Source organism: Electrona antarctica, assembly GCF_951216825.1.
Source record: "Electrona antarctica genome assembly, chromosome: 2".
Taxonomy (NCBI): domain Eukaryota; kingdom Metazoa; phylum Chordata; class Actinopteri; order Myctophiformes; family Myctophidae; genus Electrona; species Electrona antarctica.
Window position 1 is genome coordinate 51,516,760 of NC_136807.1, and position 20,319 is coordinate 51,537,078.

General features: G+C 45.9%; 1 protein-coding gene across 1 annotated transcript in view; it reads left to right on the plus strand.

Moving 5' to 3' along the window:
• The window catches only part of LOC306934026 (filamin-A-like), a gene marked incomplete at both ends in the record, with an annotated part of 58,323 nt that overhangs the window by 31,083 nt on the left and 6,921 nt on the right, over window positions 1-20,319 (plus strand). The window contains 9 exons of the mRNA XM_079516441.1: window positions 5,998-6,121; window positions 7,212-7,371; window positions 9,987-10,176; window positions 11,434-11,562; window positions 13,417-13,664; window positions 15,302-15,370; window positions 16,240-16,345; window positions 17,075-17,215; window positions 18,047-18,391. Of these exons, the coding sequence (XP_079372567.1) occupies window positions 5,998-6,121; window positions 7,212-7,371; window positions 9,987-10,176; window positions 11,434-11,562; window positions 13,417-13,664; window positions 15,302-15,370; window positions 16,240-16,345; window positions 17,075-17,215; window positions 18,047-18,391 (1,512 nt within the window). The remainder of the gene's footprint in view (window positions 1-5,997; window positions 6,122-7,211; window positions 7,372-9,986; window positions 10,177-11,433; window positions 11,563-13,416; window positions 13,665-15,301; window positions 15,371-16,239; window positions 16,346-17,074; window positions 17,216-18,046; window positions 18,392-20,319) is intronic.

The following is a 20,319-nucleotide window of genomic DNA, read 5'->3' on the forward strand; positions in this document are numbered from 1 at the left end:
TTAGGGCCACAAATATCATTCAAAGTGCACATTATACTTCTATTATACAATTGAAAAGGTGTACCCAAAAAGCTGTACGCAACCCAGGAAAAAAAGTCACCAGCTACTACGTCACTGACACACTGCAACACACACTGCAACAACCCACTAAACACACTAACACGTCACAGACTTACCCTCCGCGTCGATCCACGGCTATCTCCTCATGTCGCGCAGCACGCCCACACTCAACACCACCCGCGTAAAAATTGTCATTGCACTGCCACTAAAGCCGCCTCCCGTCCAGACTCACAAACAATATCAATATCAATAATAAACACAAACACGCCACAAGCACCGACACCCCCGCCTAATTTGTTGCCACGTCTATGAAAACAAGCACAGAAAAAATGCCATTCAACACGCTACTTACACACACTACCACTCGCTTACAATACGCGGACCTGGCAACACTATATTCCCTCTCCCATTTGCTCAAAGCCCACCACGTGACCCAGGAGTTTTTCTGTTACGTATCTTACATCCGGATGCACCACCGGACGTTACACACTACACACACACACATTAGGATAACAACAAGACGAACGCTTGCCAGCCACACACACACAGCCACACACACACACACACACACAAACACACACACACATACACACGCTTGCCAGCCCCACACACACACACACACACAGTCACACACACACTGTACAGCCTGTCGGAAAACAAAAGTACAAGAAGAAGAACAACAACCGATTCTAACTTGGATGGAGAGCGCCGCGATAACAAATAATGCAAACACGAAAATTGCGCGAACGACTGCGTCGACACCTGGCGTGGAACAAACGGGACGAACCAAGGCGCATATATGGATAACAACAACAACACTACACGCACACGCGCACGCACGCGCTGCAACACAAAACGGCTGCATACAACGCGTGTCACTGTGGACTTCTGTATCTGTGGACTTCTGTATCGCAACGCGGGGCAACGCAACTCTGGGATGAGCGGGCCGAAGGCCCGCGAAATTCTAGTATTTATACATTTCTTTTGCTTTTTCTTTGTATTCCGCTTTTTGGCAATTCAATTCAAAGGAGCTTTATTGGCATGAGAAAACACATGTGTACGTATTATTTGAACCAATCTGTACGGCAGATTATCAAGGCCTTTTCATGCTGGAAGAGAGTGAACGTGCCTCCGCGATTCATCTTCAATGAGAGGCGGGCGGTTATTTTGGACACGTTGGAGAAGTTGAGGGGCGTCGTGAATTTCTCTAAATATAAACGTTCACGGCGGCCTAAGTACAAATATAATTCATGAAAAGCCTACTAGCCTACTACAGTTTGAGTGGGCAAAACCTATACATATACTAAATAAATTATACTAAATTGTTTAACCCATTCTGGACGGGAACCCCTTTTGGTGTTTTAACTAAGCATTATGTTATGCTTTAGCTATTGAAAAATAGCAGATCTACAAGGATCTGCTATTTTTTTTAAATCGTAAAAATGCGGCACAAGCTCTTTTAATATATATTCTTTTAGAGCGAACGTTTTTTTATTTCGACGTCAGGCCTAAGGGTCAATATAAGTCAAATATTCTAGCCTTTCCATGAGTATCTTTTTTTATATTTTTCCAAAAAGAATACAAACAGCCGATAGCATATTTACAAGTTATGAATCATGAACCTGAAGGCAAGTAAAACAATATTGTAAACGTTGTTTGCTGTGGTAAATAAGGCAGTGCAAATCTGCATACAGGGCTCTCTCGCCCTCCCGCCCCTCACTGGTGTGAAATCAGGTAGGAAAAAGGCGATCCAGGCGATAAAATATGAACACTGCTGTGGTGGGTAGCAGTGTTGTTTTTGGCAGCAAATTTCTATTTTTAGTTTTAGTCATTAGTCTCTTGAATAGTTTCCATTTAGTTTTAGTCGCATTTTGGTCACCTGGAATGTTTTTGTGTTAGTCTAGTTTTAGTCGACTAAATAATTCAATGCCACAGACGAATAACAGTCCACACTATTGATCCATAATGTATAAATGATAGATAAGGGTTCAGGACAACGAGGCCTTTTCGTGGAGGGGTCAGAATGAAATTTGGAGACACCTCGTCTGTGGTACTCTGTTGATTTAGTCGAACAAAATTAATTTTGGCGGGCCTTGATGCCATCGTAATGACTGTTTTTACACTTACTGAAAATAGCCAATCTACAAGCTCACAACGCGTTGTGGGCTTGTAGATCGGCTATTTTCAGCATGCAACCAAGTGTAAAATGACTCATACTGGATCTCTTGTCCACTAGTCCCTTCCTAACATTTTAGTCTAGTTTTTATTTGTTGAGGAAATCGTCAGTATATTTAGTCACCATAGCTTAGTTGTCATGTAGTTTCCATTTAGTTTTCGTCAGTGGAAAAAGGTAGTCGACGAACATTTTTCGTCTTAGTTTTAGTCGACGAAAACAACACTGGTGGGTAGTATAGAGGAGAGGTGCTTCAAACCCTGGTTTGACATGCAGAGAATGTTAGAGAGGCATGGGCCATGGGGAGTGGTTTAAATGTTAGAGAGGAATGGGCCATGGGGAGTGGTTTAAATGTTAGAGAGGAATGGGCCATGGGGAGTGGTTTAAATGTTAGAGAGGAATGGGCCATGGGTAGTGGTTTAAATGTTAGAGAGGCATGGGCCATGGGGAGTGGTTTAAATGTTAGAGAGGCATGGGCCATGGGGAGTGGTTTAAATGTTAGAGAGGAATGGGCCATGGGGAGTGGTTTAAATCTCTTGAATAGTTTCCATTTAGTTTTAGTCGCATTTTGGTCACCTGGAATGTTTTTGTGTTAGTCTAGTTTTAGTCGACTAAATAATTCAATGCCACAGACGAATAACAGTCCACACTATTGATCCATAATGTATAAATGATAGATAAGGGTTCAGGACAACGAGGCCTTTTCGTGGAGGGGTCAGAATGAAATTTGGAGACACCTCGTCTGTGGTACTCTGTTGATTTAGTCGAACAAAATTAATTTTGGCGGGCCTTGATGCCATCGTAATGACTGTTTTTACACTTACTGAAAATAGCCAATCTACAAGCTCACAACGCGTTGTGGGCTTGTAGATCGGCTATTTTCAGCATGCAACCAAGTGTAAAATGACTCATACTGGATCTCTTGTCCACTAGTCCCTTCCTAACATTTTAGTCTAGTTTTTATTTGTTGAGGAAATCGTCAGTATATTTAGTCACCATAGCTTAGTTGTCATGTAGTTTCCATTTAGTTTTCGTCAGTGGAAAAAGGTAGTCGACGAACATTTTTCGTCTTAGTTTTAGTCGACGAAAACAACACTGGTGGGTAGTATAGAGGAGAGGTGCTTCAAACCCTGGTTTGACATGCAGAGAATGTTAGAGAGGCATGGGCCATGGGGAGTGGTTTAAATGTTAGAGAGGAATGGGCCATGGGGAGTGGTTTAAATGTTAGAGAGGAATGGGCCATGGGGAGTGGTTTAAATGTTAGAGAGGAATGGGCCATGGGTAGTGGTTTAAATGTTAGAGAGGCATGGGCCATGGGGAGTGGTTTAAATGTTAGAGAGGCATGGGCCATGGGGAGTGGTTTAAATGTTAGAGAGGAATGGGCCATGGGGAGTGGTTTAAATGTTAGAGAGGAATGGGCCATGGGGAGTGGTTTAAATGTTAGAGAGGAATGGGCCATGGGTAGTGGTTTAAATGTTAGAGAGGCATGGGCCATGGGTAGTGGTTTAAATGTTAGAGAGGAATGGGCCATGGGGAGTGGTTTAAATGTTAGAGAGGAATGGGCCATGGGTAGTGGTTTAAATGTTAGAGAGGAATGGGCCATGGGTAGTGGTTTAAATGTTAGAGAGGAATGGGCCATGGGTAGTGGTTTAAATGTTAGAGAGGAATGGGCCATGGGGAGTGGTTTAAATGTTAGAGAGGAATGGGCCATGGGGAGTGGTTTAAATGTTAGAGAGGCATGGGCCATGGGGAGTGGTTTAAATGTTAGAGAGGAATGGGCCATGGGTAGTGGTTTAAATGTTAGAGAGGCATGGGCCATGGGGAGTGGTTTAAATGTTAGAGAGGCATGGGCCATGGGGAGTGGTTTAAATGTTAGAGAGGCATGGGCCATGGGGAGTGGTTTAAATGTTAGAGAGGCATGGGCCATGGGGAGTGGTTTAAATGTTAGAGAGGAATGGGCCATGGGGAGTGGTTTAAATGTTAGAGAGGCATGGGCCATGGGGAGTGGTTTAAATGTTAGAGAGGCATGGGCCATGGGTAGTGGTTTAAATGTTAGAGAGGCATGGGCCATGGGGAGTGGTTTAAATGTTAGAGAGGCATGGGCCATGGGGAGTGGTTTAAATGTTAGAGAGGCATGGGCCATGGGGAGTGGTTTAAATGTTAGAGAGGCATGGGCCATGGGGAGTGGTTTAAATGTTAGAGAGGCATGGGCCATGGGGAGTGGTTTAAATGTTAGAGAGGCATGGGCCATGGGTAGTGGTTTAAATTCCCTAGAAGGGCACTTTTTGGCAAAACATTGCGAAAGTGGCGGATCTACAAGCTCTCGATGCGTCGCACTGTGCGACGCGTTGAGAGCTTGTAGATCAGCTATTTTCGTGCAGGCGCGACCCTGCACTCTTGAGTTGCTGAAGATGCGGCGTATATGACACGGATTTGTACACAAAACTAGTTTCAGCTCAAAATGTTGCGTTCAGGAGAGTTCGGAAAGGCGGCAGTTCTCCTGAATGCTGCATTTGCATTTCTTTCGCCACAGTAAAACTGCGTTCATTCATGGTCTGGAGAGGGCAGTTTTTTTTCACAGATGGGGCAAAGGTTCAAACCCCCTTTGATGTCTATGTGTGCACATCATAGAATATATAAAAGGATAGAGATCTGGCGCGAAGCTCCGCCCCCTCCGCTATTCATGTCAGTGGAAGTTGCTCAGTGGCGTTTTGAAGCACCCGGAAGGACCGTCTCAAAACGTCTACTTCCGCATTTGCCAACCAAATTTTGGTTGGCAAATGCGGAAGTGCCACCGAGCGCTCAATGTTAAAGCCCAGCTGCACGGGGTTTCCCGGTCATGAATCCACGGGTCCGCCTGTAGTCCCTCCTCTTACCACTAGGGCCCAGAGCTTCAACGTTGGAGCGCCTCACTGGCCCCTTGGTGCACATGCATGTTGTACATAAATCTTATCTTATAGGTTGCAACTTGACAAATCAAATTAATCTTGACTCTAATAATGTTCCGACTCTTTATGAAAGGTAGAAGGTGTGGACCTGACAGACTGCATACTAATTTAACTCTTTTAGGAAAGGTAGAAGGTGTGGACCTGACAGACTGCATACTAATTTAACTCTTTTAGGAAAGGTAGAAGGTGTGGACCTGACAGACTGCATACTAATTTAACTCTTTTAGGAAAGGTAGAAGGTGTGGACCTGACAGACTGTATACTAATTTAACTCTTCGGGGAAAGCTAGAAGGTGTGGATCTGACAGACTGTACACTAATTTAACTCTTCGGGAAAGGTAGAAGGTGTGGATCTGACAGACTGTACACTAATTGAACTCTTCGGGAAAGGTAGAAGGTGTGGATCTGACAGACTGTATACTAATTTAACTCTTCAGGAAAGGTAGAAGGTGTGGATCTGACAGACTGTACACTAATTTAACTCTTCGGGAAAGGTAGAAGGTGTGGATCTGACAGACTGTATACTAATTTAACTCTTCGGGGAAAGCTAGAAGGTGTGGACCGTTTTGGCGTTTTAACTAAGCATTATTTAGCTATTGAAAAATAGCAGATCTACAAGCTCATAGCGCGCCACCGAGTGGCGCGCTACGAGCTTGTAGGTCTGCTATTTTTGAAAAAAATCGTGAAAATGTGGCACAAATCTTTGAATATATAATCTTTCAGAATACTTTTTATTTATTTACTTTTATTATTTCTAATAATGTTCATGACTAGAAGGTGTGGATCTGACAGACTGTACACTAATCCAACTCTTCAGGAAAGGTAGAAGGTGTGGACCTGACAGACCGTGGAGATGGGAAGTACACGGTGGTCTGGTGTCCAACCATGGACGGCTCTCACTCCCTGGTGGTCAAATATGCCAACGAGGATCAATTCTGCAGGTAAGAGTTTCTCTCTCTCTCTCTCTCTCTTTCGCTTGCTCACTTTAACAAGTTGACTGCCACCTGGTGCCACCTTAGGTTATACTGTACGTTGAAGTATACTATATCAGGGGTTCTCAAGGTTTTTTTTTCAAATGCTTTGGCCATGTCTCGTGTCCCCTGCCTGGCTGCCCCCCTCCCCACCCCCAATACAAATTGACTGCTACAATAACCTTAAAGGACAACTTTAGGTTTTTCTCAACCAAGGTTCATGTTGTAGGTTATTAGAGAAAGTAAAAGATGAAGGTTAATTGTTTTTCATTTGCTGCTTTCTTTCGTTTTTAGCGATTTTAGCTATTTTTGAAAGGGGTCGAGGGCATTCGAACATGGTCCTAAATATGTTTTTTTTTTTTTTTTTTTTACAATATGGTGATTATTTACTATAGTCACTAGTCATTACGCCAAGAAATTATATCTGGCCACCAAAGATCACAGGATCAATTGAATGTGACAAACTGACATATTGAGCCTACAGTATACACACAGTATGGCATCGCCCTAAATGGTAAATGGTGCATTTCTCTTTACATAGATTGTGCATTACATTCACCCATTCACACACACATTCATACACCTTCACATAGATGTGTGTGTGTGTGTGTGTGTGTGTGTGTGTGTGTGTGTGTGTGTGTGTGTGTGTGTGTGTGTGTGTGTGTGTGTGTGTGTGTGTGTGTGTGTGTGTGTGTGTGTGTGTGTGTGTGTGTGTGTGTGTGTGTGTGTGTGTGTCTTAGATAGCACTTTTAGACTTAGATAGCATTTGAAACAGACTTATAGCATGTCATGTAGACAGCACAATAATTGCATTGTATGTAGTCATAGCACATCATAGTACATATGTATAGCATAGTATAGTATGTATAGTTTATATGTATAGTGTCATTATATAGATATGTCCTAGTTACGTTCTTAGCTTACGCATGTTTCATGATAAATGCATTTTATATATGTGATGTATTCCCATGCTTTTGTTCTTGCCTAATGTAAGTCGCTCTGGATTAAGAGCGTCTGCTAAATGCCTAAATTGTAAATTGTAAATTATGTGATGTGTCAGTCCCTTCCAGTTCCACGTGCTGTCCGTCCACGATGCTCAGAAGGTGCGTGTCAGCGGTCCTGGCCTGACGTCTGGCCTTCCGGTTCCTGCCAGTCTGCCTGCACGCTTCTCTGTGGACACGTCTGAGGCCGGAGAGGGACACCTCACTGTGGACATCCTGGTGAGTTAATATTAGACACCTCACTGTGGACATCCTGGTGAGTTAATATTAGACACCTCACTGTGGACATCCTGGTGAGTTAATATTAGACACCTCACTGTGGACATCCTGGTGAGTTAATATTAGACACATCACTGTGGACATCCTGGTGAGTTAATATTAGACACCTCACTGTGGACATCCTGGTGAGTTAATATTAGACACATCACTGTGGACATCCTGGTGAGTTAATATTAGACACCTCACTGTGGACATCCTGGTGAGTTAATATTAGACACCTCACTGTGGACATCCTGGTGAGTTAATATTAGACACCTCACTGTGGACATCCTGGTGAGTTAATATTAGACACATCACTGTGGACATCCTGGTGAGTTAATATTAGACACCTCACTGTAGACATCCTGGTGAGTTAATATTAGACACATCACTGTGGACATCCTGGTGAGTTAATATTAGACACCTCACTGTGGACATCCTGGTGAGTTAATATTAGACACCTCACTGTGGACATCCTGGTGAGATAATATTAGACACCTCACTGTGGACATCCTGGTGAGTTAATATTAGACACATCACTGTGGACATCCTGGTGAGTTAATATTAGACACCTCACTGTGGACACGTCTGAGGCCGGAGAGGGACACCTCACTGTGGACATCCTGGTGAGTTAATATTAGACACCTCACTGTGGACATCCTGGTGAGTTAATATTAGACACATCACTGTGGACATCCTGGTGAGTTAATATTAGACACCTCACTGTGGACACGTCTGAGGCCGGAGAGGGACACCTCACTGTGGACATCCTGGTGAGTTCTTCAATCTTTCTGTGCTGCTATAGGTGGTAGCATGAGTGTGGTTTTAACACTCTTATTGCCCAGGGGTATCTGGAACCATTCACTCAGTGCGCCCAGTGATTTGCAGCTTCAGAGCCCATTTCAAGGTGACACAGCACTCCATCTTCATTGTGCAGTTAGCATAGCATATGTACCTAGCAGATAACGGGGGGGGGGGGGGGGGGGGGGGGTTCGAATATATTCGTACTTGCAAAAAAAAGAGTTTTAATAAACGGACAGTGAACATACTGGTGAGTTAATAATAAACACCCATGTGGACATTCTGGTGAGTTATTAATGGGTGTTATTACAATGGATTTTGTTGGTACCATTAGGAGAGATAACAGGCAAATGTAGATCAAAATAACAATTCTTCTACATTCTCTAAGTGTATAGACTTCTTGCAAATTAAGTAATGCAGATGTTTAACAATAATTGTCTCCACCAGGCCGAAGGCATGGGGAGAGAGTATGTTTTGCACTCCGTCCGTGTGTGTGTCCTTCCGTCCGTCCGTTACCAGCTAATCTCCAGCACCGTTAACCCGGCCAAACTTTGCACACACACTCCCTGGATGCCAACGATGAACCTCTGCCCCGCATTTTCCAGAACGGCCTGTTATAGCGCCACCATGAGGCAGCTTTTCACATTTGTTACCTAAAACTGCACCGATCTGCGTGAAACGTTGCATGCACACTCCCTAGAGGCCAAGGACAAACCTTTGACCTGCATTTTCCGCATCTGCCTTTTATAGCGCCACCAGGAGGCCGACTTTTGTAAAACACATTTTTTGATATTACTCCTCCAGATTCTGTCCAAAAATCTCACAAATCGTTACACAGTATCTCTATGGTCATGTGCGCAAGTCGGATCTGTCCGATATTTCATATTCCATCCTAATTGGCTATCACAGTTTGCAAGATTGCCCCGTTTTGAACAAAAGCCTCAAATCATGAACACAGCATGCAATTTACGTGAAATCTTTCACACATTTTCTTACTAGGCTGAGGAATATATCCCACCCTTTTCACATTGGCCTGTTATAGCGCCACCAACAGGTTGATTTTTGCAAAACACATTTTTGGAACAAAATGCCTCAAATCATCCAATTGCCATCAAAGGCAAACATGTTTATATTACTCCTAAACATTTTGCCAAACATCTCACACAGTCCTATCCTCCTGGTGGAGACCTGTGCCCAGAAGGGCACTTTTTCTAGTTGTACTCTGGGTCCATTTGGTTTCATCTTACGCTCGCAAGAGTTAAAGATCTATAAGGGTCCATTTGGTTACCAACTCTCCATCATTTAGCTGGGGAGTCGGGACCACCTGGAACCACTGTGTTTAACACTATATAATTGACATTCACATATAAATTTGTTTTATCCCACAATATGTTTTTTCACCCAGTGTCAATTATCTAATGTAATCCTGGGCATGTAATCCTGGGCGCTACACTTCCTCTGCCAACCTGGGGAGAGCAACGGACTGACCTCATGCTTCCATCTATGCATGAGGAGTCTTTTTTCACCAGGGGGGAGTTTTCCTGCATGGTTAGCACGTGGAAGGAACACTACACCTTATTCCAACCAGTTCCTTTCCCCTCCATCAGGCACCCTGGCTGACCACGGGGAGGCAGTATAGAGAGTATAGACCAGGATTGCTGCATGTTTTTTGTGAGGGTACCTACCTACCCTAGGGGGAGAACATGCAAACTCCACACATTATTCTGATTGCACTCTTTCTCTCGTCTCTCGTTTGGGTCAAATCGGGGCTCCAGGACCCAGAGGGCAGATCTAAAAGACCTCTGATCCGCGACGACTACGACGGCACCCTGGACGTGTCCTACGTTCCCGACAGGGTGGGCCGCTACGACGTCACCGTCCGCTACAGCGGAGACCGGGTCGCCGCGTCGCCCTACCGCGTCTGTGCCGTCGCCACGGGCGACGCCAACAAATGCATCGTCACAGGTGGGACTTTTAACGCACAATTATACAACGGGTCGTTTATTTTTCTTTTCAAGGAAGCAATCTGATTGTTTGAAACAGCCATCTAGCTAACACATTGAGTGCCGCCTGGTGGACAAAAGTGGGTGCCGGGTGTTTTCAGGCTATTCCACTATGACTCGCGTCCGGTTTTGTCTTCCATGTTGAACGCTAAAGTATTAGCGTTAATGCTACCGAGCTAAAATAAGGCCAATCCTCACTCTAGAAAACGCCAATGTTCCCATCGCGCTCACTGGACAATCAGAAAATACCTCCGAACATCGCGTTCTGGTCAACACCACGAACAGCGCAGTAGTTTCTGAGAAAAAAGCCTGCAAAGGCGTGGCCTAAAGCAGAAGATAATGGCTATTGAGAAAAAACACCAGTGCGGGCGGGGCCCTGGCAACCGTGCATAGCAACCGGAGCGGTTAAAAAAATGAAACACAGCGAGACAATGCTATAGCGATATCAAACGCCTTAAGACGAGCCTGCTCGTCATCTGTACCCAGCGTCAGGTACAGTAGGTCTTGGACAGGTATACTCGTCATACGGATTCAACGTGTTAAACGAGCATGATGGAACGCCTAATCAAAACATACAAATCAGCTGCACAAATTGCCGTCGGTAAGGCGTGCATGGCAACAGTTTGTGTCGCGTCGGGTGATTTCACACCAGAAGATATAAGAAGATGCACCGTGTTGAAAATGACTGTAGACAGACAGACAGACAGACGGATGCTGTCTTGGACCATTTCCAACGCAGGAGGACCAAAGCGATCCCCTCATGCTGCTGTAGCAGTGGGGAACAAACTGTATTCCTTTGGAGGCTACTGTTATGGATGCAACACCACGGATCAGATGGGTGTCCATGTCTTCAACACTGTGTCTTTATGCTGGAAGAAGTTACCTCCAGTGGAACATCACCTTGAGGCGCCATGCGTGCGCTACTGCCACACAGCTGTACTGATAGAAAATACAGTCTACATATGGGGGGGTGCTCCTTTCTGCAATGTGCTTTATGCATTTGATGTCGACGCACACACATGGTTTAAACCCAAGGTTTCTGGGTGTGTTCCAGAGGTGAGGTACCAGCACTCAGCCTGTGTCGTGGGGAAGGTCATGTTTATCTATGGAGGATGCAACAGCAATTATGGACGCCATGACGACTTGTACAAGTTAGACACCAGCACAATGCTCTGGACTTTAATTAACACCAGAGGAACTTCACCTCTTGCTTCAGCAGGTCACACCGCCACCATCATCGGGACAAAGATGTTTGTATTTGAGGGAAACACCTCCTCCAGCAACAACATCATCAGAGTGTTTGACACAGAGACCAACCTCTGGCTGGACACACCTCCTGCACTGCCTCGTCCGCGAGGACGCTACCATCATTCAGCATTTACCTACAACGGAGAGCTGTACATATATGCATATGGTGTCCACAACTATACCCAGACCTTCAATGATCTGTGGAAATTCAATCCAGAGACCTTGTACTGGAAGAGGGTTAAGCCCAAGGGGAAAAGCCTGTCTCAGATGTATTGGATTTGCTGTTGCATGGTGGAAGATCGTGTTATCCTCTTCGGAGGAGCCATAACACCTGATGATCTGTACGTCTTAGACTTCAGTCCTAGCCTGAAGACATTGTGTAAGCTAGCAGTTATTCAGCATAGTCTGGATCAGTCTGAACTCCCACACAACATCAGGTGGGAACTGACAGCCATGACCAAAATAGTGTGTAAAAAAAACAAAAAAAAACATCTCTAACCAAGAGAAAACAAGACGGGTTGTTGATTATGTCATATTGACAATGTCAGTCTTGTGTTGCGTTCACATGGCGCAGATGAAACGATGCAGTCTACCATGCATTGTCAATGGAAGCCAGCGGAATGACGTTGCAGAGACGCAATGGTGCATGTGGCACAACACGTCTTTGCATCTTTTCATCTGTCCGTGTCAACCATAGAGTATATATATAATAGAGACTGAACTGGCGCGAAGCTCCGCCCCCCCAGCTATTCATGTCAGTGGAAGTTGCTCAGTGGCGTTTTGAAGCACCCGGAAGACTGCCGGAAGTCCCTCCCAGGACCTCAACTTTGAGGTCCTGAGTGACGTAGGGCAACCGAGCGCTCAACGTTAAAGCCCAGCTGCACGGGGTTTCCCGGTCATGAATCCACGGGTCCGCCTGTAGTCCCTCCTCCTACCACTAGGACCCAGAGCTTCAACGTTGGAAAGTCTGCCTGCCCCCTTGGTGTCAACGCACCGTTAGGGGCCGTTCACACCTAAGAGACAGCCGTCTCCTCGGTGTCTCCTTTGCCGCATGTCTTCCCCCCCCCCCCCCCCCCGTCTCTCCCCCTTTCCTGTCGTAATACTGTAAACATCTATCAATAAAAGCAAAAATAAAATAAAAATATCTTAAAAAAAGAAAAAAAAAAAAAAACATACGGGTGATTCTTAAAGTGGTTAAACTGTTTTTAATGCTAACATAACTTGCACTCGCTGGGTGATCCCCTGGAACCAACCAAAAATAACCTATGGGGTACCCCCGGACCCCACTTTAGGCGGGAGTGGTTCAGGGGTAGAGCGGCCTGCTTGGGAACCGCTTCCCAGTTCGATCCCCGCTGCTCCCCCAGAGTGAGTGGGGAAGTGTCCTTGAGCAAGACTCTGAACCCCTAATTGCTCCCGATGTGCAGGTTGGTGCCTTGCATGGTTTCCTCCGCCATCGGTGTACGAGTGTGTGTGTGAATGGGTGAATGTAATGCACAATCTCTGTAAAGCGCCGTGGATAAAGGCGCCATATAAATGGATCATTTACCATTTACTTTGAGAACCATAACCATCGTTTCAACCCATTTAGACCTGATGAAGATTCTACAAAAGCCTTCTAAATCCTGACAGTTTTCTGAAAAACCCATGTTTCTATGTCAGTGGTTCTCCCCAAAATGATATGTATTTCGCCGCCGACCCCCATCTGAAAATATGTTGTTCCAACTTCCAGGGACCCCCCCTCCCCCCAGAAGCAAATATTTGAGTTAAAAACGTTCGCTCTGAAAGAATATATATTCAAAGTTTTTTCCAACATTTTCACGATTTAAAAAAAAAATAGCAGATCTACAAGCTTGTAGCGTGGCACTCCACACCTAAACACCAAAAAGGGGTTCGCGTCCTGAATGGGTTCGACCATCAAAACGTTTCTCCATCCCTCCTCCTCCTCCTCCTGCAGGTCCTGAGCTGGGCTCCGTCATCGGAGCCGGGGAGGAGATCGGTTTCGTGGTGAACACGCAGTCGGCGGGCGCGGGGAAGGTGTCGTGCTTCGTCCTGACGCCCGGCGGCAGCCAGGTGGAGGCGGACGTCTTGGAGAAGGAGGACGGGACGTTTGAGATCTGCTACACGGCCTCGGAGCCCGGCAGCTACATCATCTCGGCCTGCTTCGGAGGAGAGAGTCTGTTCACCAGTCCCTTCCAGGTCACGGTGCGTGATGTGATGTCGTGCAACCACCCCTTTAGACAGCTATATGTGTGTCCCTGGGTCCCTGGGTCCCTGTGTCCCTGTTTCACTGGGTCCCTGTGTCCCTGTGTCACTGTGTCCCTGTGTCCCTGTGTCCCTGTGTCACTGTGTCACTGTGTCCCTGTGTCCCTGTGTCCCTGTGTCCCTGTGTCACTGTGTCCCTGAGTCACTGTGTCCCTGTGTCACTGTGTCCCTGGGTACCTGGGTACCTGGGTCCCTGTGTCCCTGGGTCCCTGTGTCCATGGGTCCCTGTGTCCCTGTTTCACTGGGTCCCTGGGTCCCTGTGTCCCTGTTTCACTGTGTCCCTGTGTCACTGTGTCCCTGTGTCCCTGTGTCCCTGAGTCACTGTGTCCCTGTGTCACTGTGTCCCTGTGTCACTGAGTCACTGTGTCCCTGTGTCAATGTGTCCCTGTGTCACTGTGTCCCTGTGTCACTGTGTCCCTGTGTCACTGTGTCCCTGAGTCACTGTGTCACTGTGTCCCTGTGTCCCTGTGTCACTGTGTCCCTGTGTCCCTGAGTCACTGTGTCCCTGTGTCACTGTGTCCCTGTGTCACTGTGTCCCTGAGTCACTGTGTCCCTGTGTCCCTGAGTCACTGTGTCACTGTGTCACTGTGTCCCTGAGTCACTGTGTCCCTGTGTCACTGTGTCCCTGTGTCACTGTGTCCCTGTGTCCCTGTGTCCCTGAGTCACTGTGTCACTGTGTCCCTGGGTCCCTGTGTCACTGTGTCCCTGTGTCACTGTGTCCCTGTGTCCCTGTGTCCCTGTGTCCCTGGGTACCTGGGTCCCTGTGTCACTGTGTCCCTGTGTCACTGTGTCCCTGTGTCCCTGTGTCACTGTGTCCCTGTGTCCCTGAGTCACTGTTTCCCTGTGTCCCTGTGTCACTGTGTCCCTGAGTCACTGTGTCCCTGTGTCCCTGTGTCACTGTGTCCCTGTGTCCCTGAGTCACTGTGTCCCTGTGTCCCTGGGTACCTGGGTCCCTGTGTTCCTGGGTCCCTGTGTCCCTGTGTCCCTGGGTCCCTGTGTCCCTGGGTCCCTGTGTCCCTGGGTCCCTGTGCCCCTGTGTCCCTGAGTCCCTGTGTCCCTGGGTCCCTGTGTCACTGTGTCCTTGGGTACCTGGGTCCCTGTGTCCCTGGGTCCCTGTGCCCCTGGGTCCCTGTGTCCCTGGGTCCCTGGGTCCGAGCACGAAAATATATAGTCTTTGTTCACCACCAAGTGCCACTGTTGCACTGCCTAACACACAGACACAGACACACACAGGCCAGGGAGGAGGGCTTGTACAGTACAGTACAGTACAGTACAGTACAGTACAGTACAGTACAGTACAGTACAGTACAGTACAGTACAGTACAGTACAGTACAGTACAGTACAGTACCACTCACTTCAGACGGGTCTGATTTTTAGCTGTTCCCCCACTCTCAGTGGTGGAAAGTTACTTAAGTACTTAAGAATCTTTGTCGACTGACTGCCGTTTTTCACTGACAGAAACTATGCTGTGATATAAACAAGTTTATAGTTGTTTATAGTTGTGTCTTCTCCCATTTTATGAGCTGTGTTTTTCACGTGCACATGTTTTTTTTCTTCTTCACGTGCACACATGCAGGCACAAGATGAGGATGAGAGCATGAACCACGGACAGCCGTCCAGGTCCACAGACCACATCCAGCCTACGGTGACTATGAACACACTTCATGACAATAAACTAGACCACGTCCAGTCTACAGTAAGACGCCTGAGGGCGAGAAGCGTGCACGCATCCGCCTGGGTGACAGCAGACTGCTGGGCGAGCACTGGCGCTTTGGCACGGGGAGTAAGATCTACATTTTCGGGCCTGTTGAGAACTCTAGTTTTCGCCGGCTGCCGGGCGTGGCTGCACTAATATGTTTTTTTTAATTATTTTTAATTTTATTTTATTTTTAGATTTTGCCTTTTTTCTTTTTTTATTGATAGAGGGATAGATGAAAGTAGGCTGACAGGAAATGGGGAGAGAGATGGGGGGGGTGACACGCAGTAAAGGCCGCCGGGATCGGGAGTCGAACCCGCGGCACACTGCCAGACTGGATTACCAGCCAAGGTGCCCAGACAGCTACGCCAGCCGCCCGGGCCAGCACTAATAACTTTGGGGCAGGCCCGTCTAGAGTTTGAATGGACATGTATCAGTCAGAAGGGAGACATCAAAGAGGAAGGGTGGATGGGGAAGGATCAACATATGGAATGTCAGAACAGGTCAGCTCCATATATGGAGATCTAAGGTTTGAGGTAAGATGTAGAGTTGCTGGCCAATATTGATGACATCAGGGATCTCCATATATCTTGTCTGTTGTCTTGTCTGTTCCTAGACGACGCATGTCTCCTATACACCCTATAAATACTAACAGAATATGCACATCACTTCGTCGAGGTGCTGACTTAGGAAGTGACATCAGAAGAAAAGAATGAACCCACACACTCATCTGCTCCAATATAATGTTGTTTCGAGCCAAAGGCTCTTCATCTGGTCAAACCCAGTTGAGTTTGACGTGTCGTCTTGTCCATTCCCAGATGAATCATGGCTCCTACATCCCGCTGAGCACCGTGAACCAGCACCACGGACTGCTGCCGTTCGACGTCGTCATGAGCTTTGGTCTGACCGACGCTGAGATAACAGGTGAGGTACCAATTAGACACACCGACGCTGAGATAACAGGTGGTACCAATTAGACACACCGACGCTGAGATAACAGCTGGTACCAATTAAACACACCGACGCTGAGATAACAGCTGGTACCAATTAAACACACCGACGCTGAGATAACAGGTGGTACCAATTAGACACACCAACACTGAGATAACAGGTGCACCAATTAGACACACCAACGCTGAGATAACAGGTGGTACCAATTAGACACACCAACACTGAGATAACAGGTGCACCAATTAGACACACCAACGCTGAGATAACAGGTGGTACCAATTAGACACACCAACGCTGAGATAACAGGTGAGGTACCAATTAGACACACCGACGCTGAGATAACAGGTGGTACCAATTAAGACACACCGACGCTGAGATAACAGGTGAGGTACTAATTAAACACACTGGCAATTTAACCACGTTATCCCTAGACTAATGCTGCATTTTGTATCTTTGTAGCGGGAGAAGTTGAAACAAGCTCAAGTTTTTTTTTCTTTTTTGTTTGTAGCTTTGTAGCTGTTCTTTTGCAGCAGCTACAAAACGTCAGCTGTATCTTTGTATCTTCATGATGTCGCTGTTGCTTCCATTGAAAAATGAACGGTGGACTGTAGCTCAAAGCTACAGTCCACCTACTAAGCTTTGTATGTGCCCGTGTGAGCGCCATGCAACGAGTTGTGAGATTAACACGAGTGTGTCGTATAGGAGAGGTCCACATGCCGTCGGGGAGCAGAGGTCAGGCCGAGGTCATCGACAACGGAGACGGGACGGTCACGCTGACCTTTGACCCCACAGAAGAAGGCTTGCATCAGCTGACCATTAAAGTTAACGACGTCACAATGTCAGGTAAATTATCTTACGAGTTCTCTCATTTAATGATACAATCTGCCTTCGTGCACAGACCAGGTAACCTGACTAGTCATTGGTTAGACATGCGTTATGGTTAGGTTTAGGTGTGCACGTCAAGGTCCATTATTTATTCAGCATTTGAGCCACCGTTTGATGACATTTAGCCTCGCAAGCCCAAAACCAAGTTGTCGTTGGATAACATTTTGTCCAGAATTCCATGCTGTATTGATGTTGTTTGTACCATAGGAGAGATAACAGGCAAACGTTAAAAACAAACAATTATTTTACATTCTCTAATTTGTGTATACTTAATGCAAGATGTTTAACCCATTTTGGTGTTAGCATTATGTTATGCTTTAGCTATTGAAAAATAGCAGATCTACAAGCTCATCGCGCGCCACCGAGTGGCGCGCTACGAGCTTGTAGGTCTGCTATTTTTGAAAAATCGAAGAACGACTGACATGGAAACATAGCTTTTTCAGAAAACTGTTAGGATTTAGAAGACATTTTTAGAATCTAATCTCAGGTCAAAATGGGTTAACAATCATCTAACTCTTCTCAGAGAGTCCTCGTAATGCAAGATGTTTAACCCATTTTGGTGTTAGCATTATGTTATGCTTTAGCTATTGAAAAATAGCAGATCTACAAGCTCATCGCGCGCAGCCGAGTGGCGCGCTACGAGCTTGTAGGTCTGCTATTTTTGAAAAATCGAAAAAGAACGACTGACATAGAAACACAGCTTTTTCAGAAAACTGTTAGGATTTAGAAGACATTTTTAGAATCTAATCTCAGGTCAAAATGGGTTAACAATCATCTAACTCTTCTCAGAGAGTCCTCTGCAGTTTTACGTGAACAACGCCAGCAGAGGAGAAGTGATGGCACACGGCCCAGGCCTGGTGTACGGAGTCTCCAACGAGATCGCAGCCTTCACCATCTTCAACAAGGATTTAGTACAAGGTAAGCCGTCCCACCACGGAGTCTCCAACGAGATCGCAGCCTTCACCATCTTCAACAAGGATTTAGTACAAGGTAAGCCGTCCCACCACGGAGTCTCCAACGAGATCGCAGCCTTCACCATCTTCAACAAGGATTTAGTACAAGGTAAGCCGTCCCACCACGGAGTCTCCAACGAGATCGCAGCCTTCACCATCTTCAACAAGGATTTAGTACAAGGTAAGCCGTCCCACCACGGTGGTCCATCCATCCATCCATCTTCAACCGCTTATCCGTAGTAGGGTCGCGGGGGCGACAGCTCCACCAGAGTGCTCCAGACCTCCCTCTCCAGAGCAACATTAGTGACTTCCTTCTGGGGGATCCCGAGACGTTCCAAGGCCAGTGAGTCGATGTGTTTCCTCCAACTGTGTTTCTTCCTTGGTCTGCCCCTGGGGATGTCCCAGTGGGACGCCCGAGAGGCATCCTAACCAGATGCCCGAACCACCTAAGCTGGCTCCTTTCCAGACGAAAGGAGCATGGAAAGCTCACTACGCTACGAGCTTGTAGATTTTTTTTATTGTGACTGAAAATTGTGCGCAAATCTTTGAATATATATTATTTCGCAGCGAACGTATCATTGTTAAGGTGAACTGAACACAGCTGTGTTGTGTATCATTGTTAAGGCGAACTGGACACAGCTGTGTGTTGTGTGTATCATTGTTAAGGTGAACTGGACACAGCTGTGTGTTGTGTATCATTGTTAAGGTGAACTGGACACAGCTGTGTGTTGTGTATCCTTCCAGGTGAACTGGACACAGCTGTGTGTTGTGTATCATTGTTAAGGTGAACTGGACACAGCTGTGTGTTGTGTATCATTGTTAAGGTGAACTGGACACAGCTGTGTGTTGTGTATCCTTCCAGGTGAACTGGACACAGCTGTGTGTTGTGTATCATTGTTAAGGTGAACTGGACTGTTGTGGAAATTATACTAACACAATAACACTTAGACTAAAATATAAGGTGAGGACAAGATGCGATGAGCCATTCAGTTCAATTTAATAGAGATCTCTAGAGCACAACCATCGTCCAGCATGTCGGATGACTGAACTCCAGAACAATACATGTGTGTGAATTTTATACAGTCTTACTCAGAGGAGGAGGAGTAACTGTTGGTCACATGACCAGACAGGTAGCTCTACATCAGACAATGGGATAAATCTAATTAGAATGACAAGTGGTCCAAGTGTGGGTGGGTTTGGAGGAACTGCGATGGGTAAACATGACCTTACAAAGACATCGTCTAGGCTGGTGTTGCTAAAACAGCTGGAGACTGGAGCCATCTCACACCAACACTTTCTCCATGACAAAAGCCTATTGATGTGCGTAAATGGTTGATTAAGTCAAGAGAGGCCTATTACTTACAGTGTAGACCACATCCAGCTAGACTAGACAATCAAGATATGCAGTTTTAAGAATTAATAGTGTGAGTGCAGATTCACACAATTATGTTTGAATGCACGATTTCATATTTCCCATTACATTCCCCCGTTTCGACAATTTTGTCGACATTGAAGAGATAGATTTCGACAATGTTGTTGACATCATGGCAATATGAAAATGTCTGTGAACAAGTTTATATACATATTTTTCATTTAAAACGAAAATCAAAACAATAATGTAAATCAAATTAAAACAATATAGCATAGCAGAAAATATAGAAAAACAAAACAAAAAACAAAATGTTTCAAACGTTACCATAAAATACAGCATATGACTTTCAAACTTCAGAGGACATAATACATGAATACTGCAGTTTATTCATGCACCATATCACTCCCCAGTCCGGAAATCACAGCTGTTCCATTTTCCCATAATACTGCATCTCACCTTCCCACAACACAAGATCATACAGTATCACTTTCATTAAATGGTGGAATCCACTGTGTTTTAGGAGGTGAGGGTGGCTGTATCATGTGGGACGTGGTGCTAACTAGTTTTGACATGATAGTTCTAAAGCAAACGGATATACATATGAATATCAGGAATATCACAACAATTACAACGGCAATGGAGATTAATGCACGCATCAGTGTGCTTTTTATCCCTCCGAACAAACCTTCGACAAAGTCCCAGAAGGGTCCTCCTTGAGTTTTGTGCAATTCATTTAG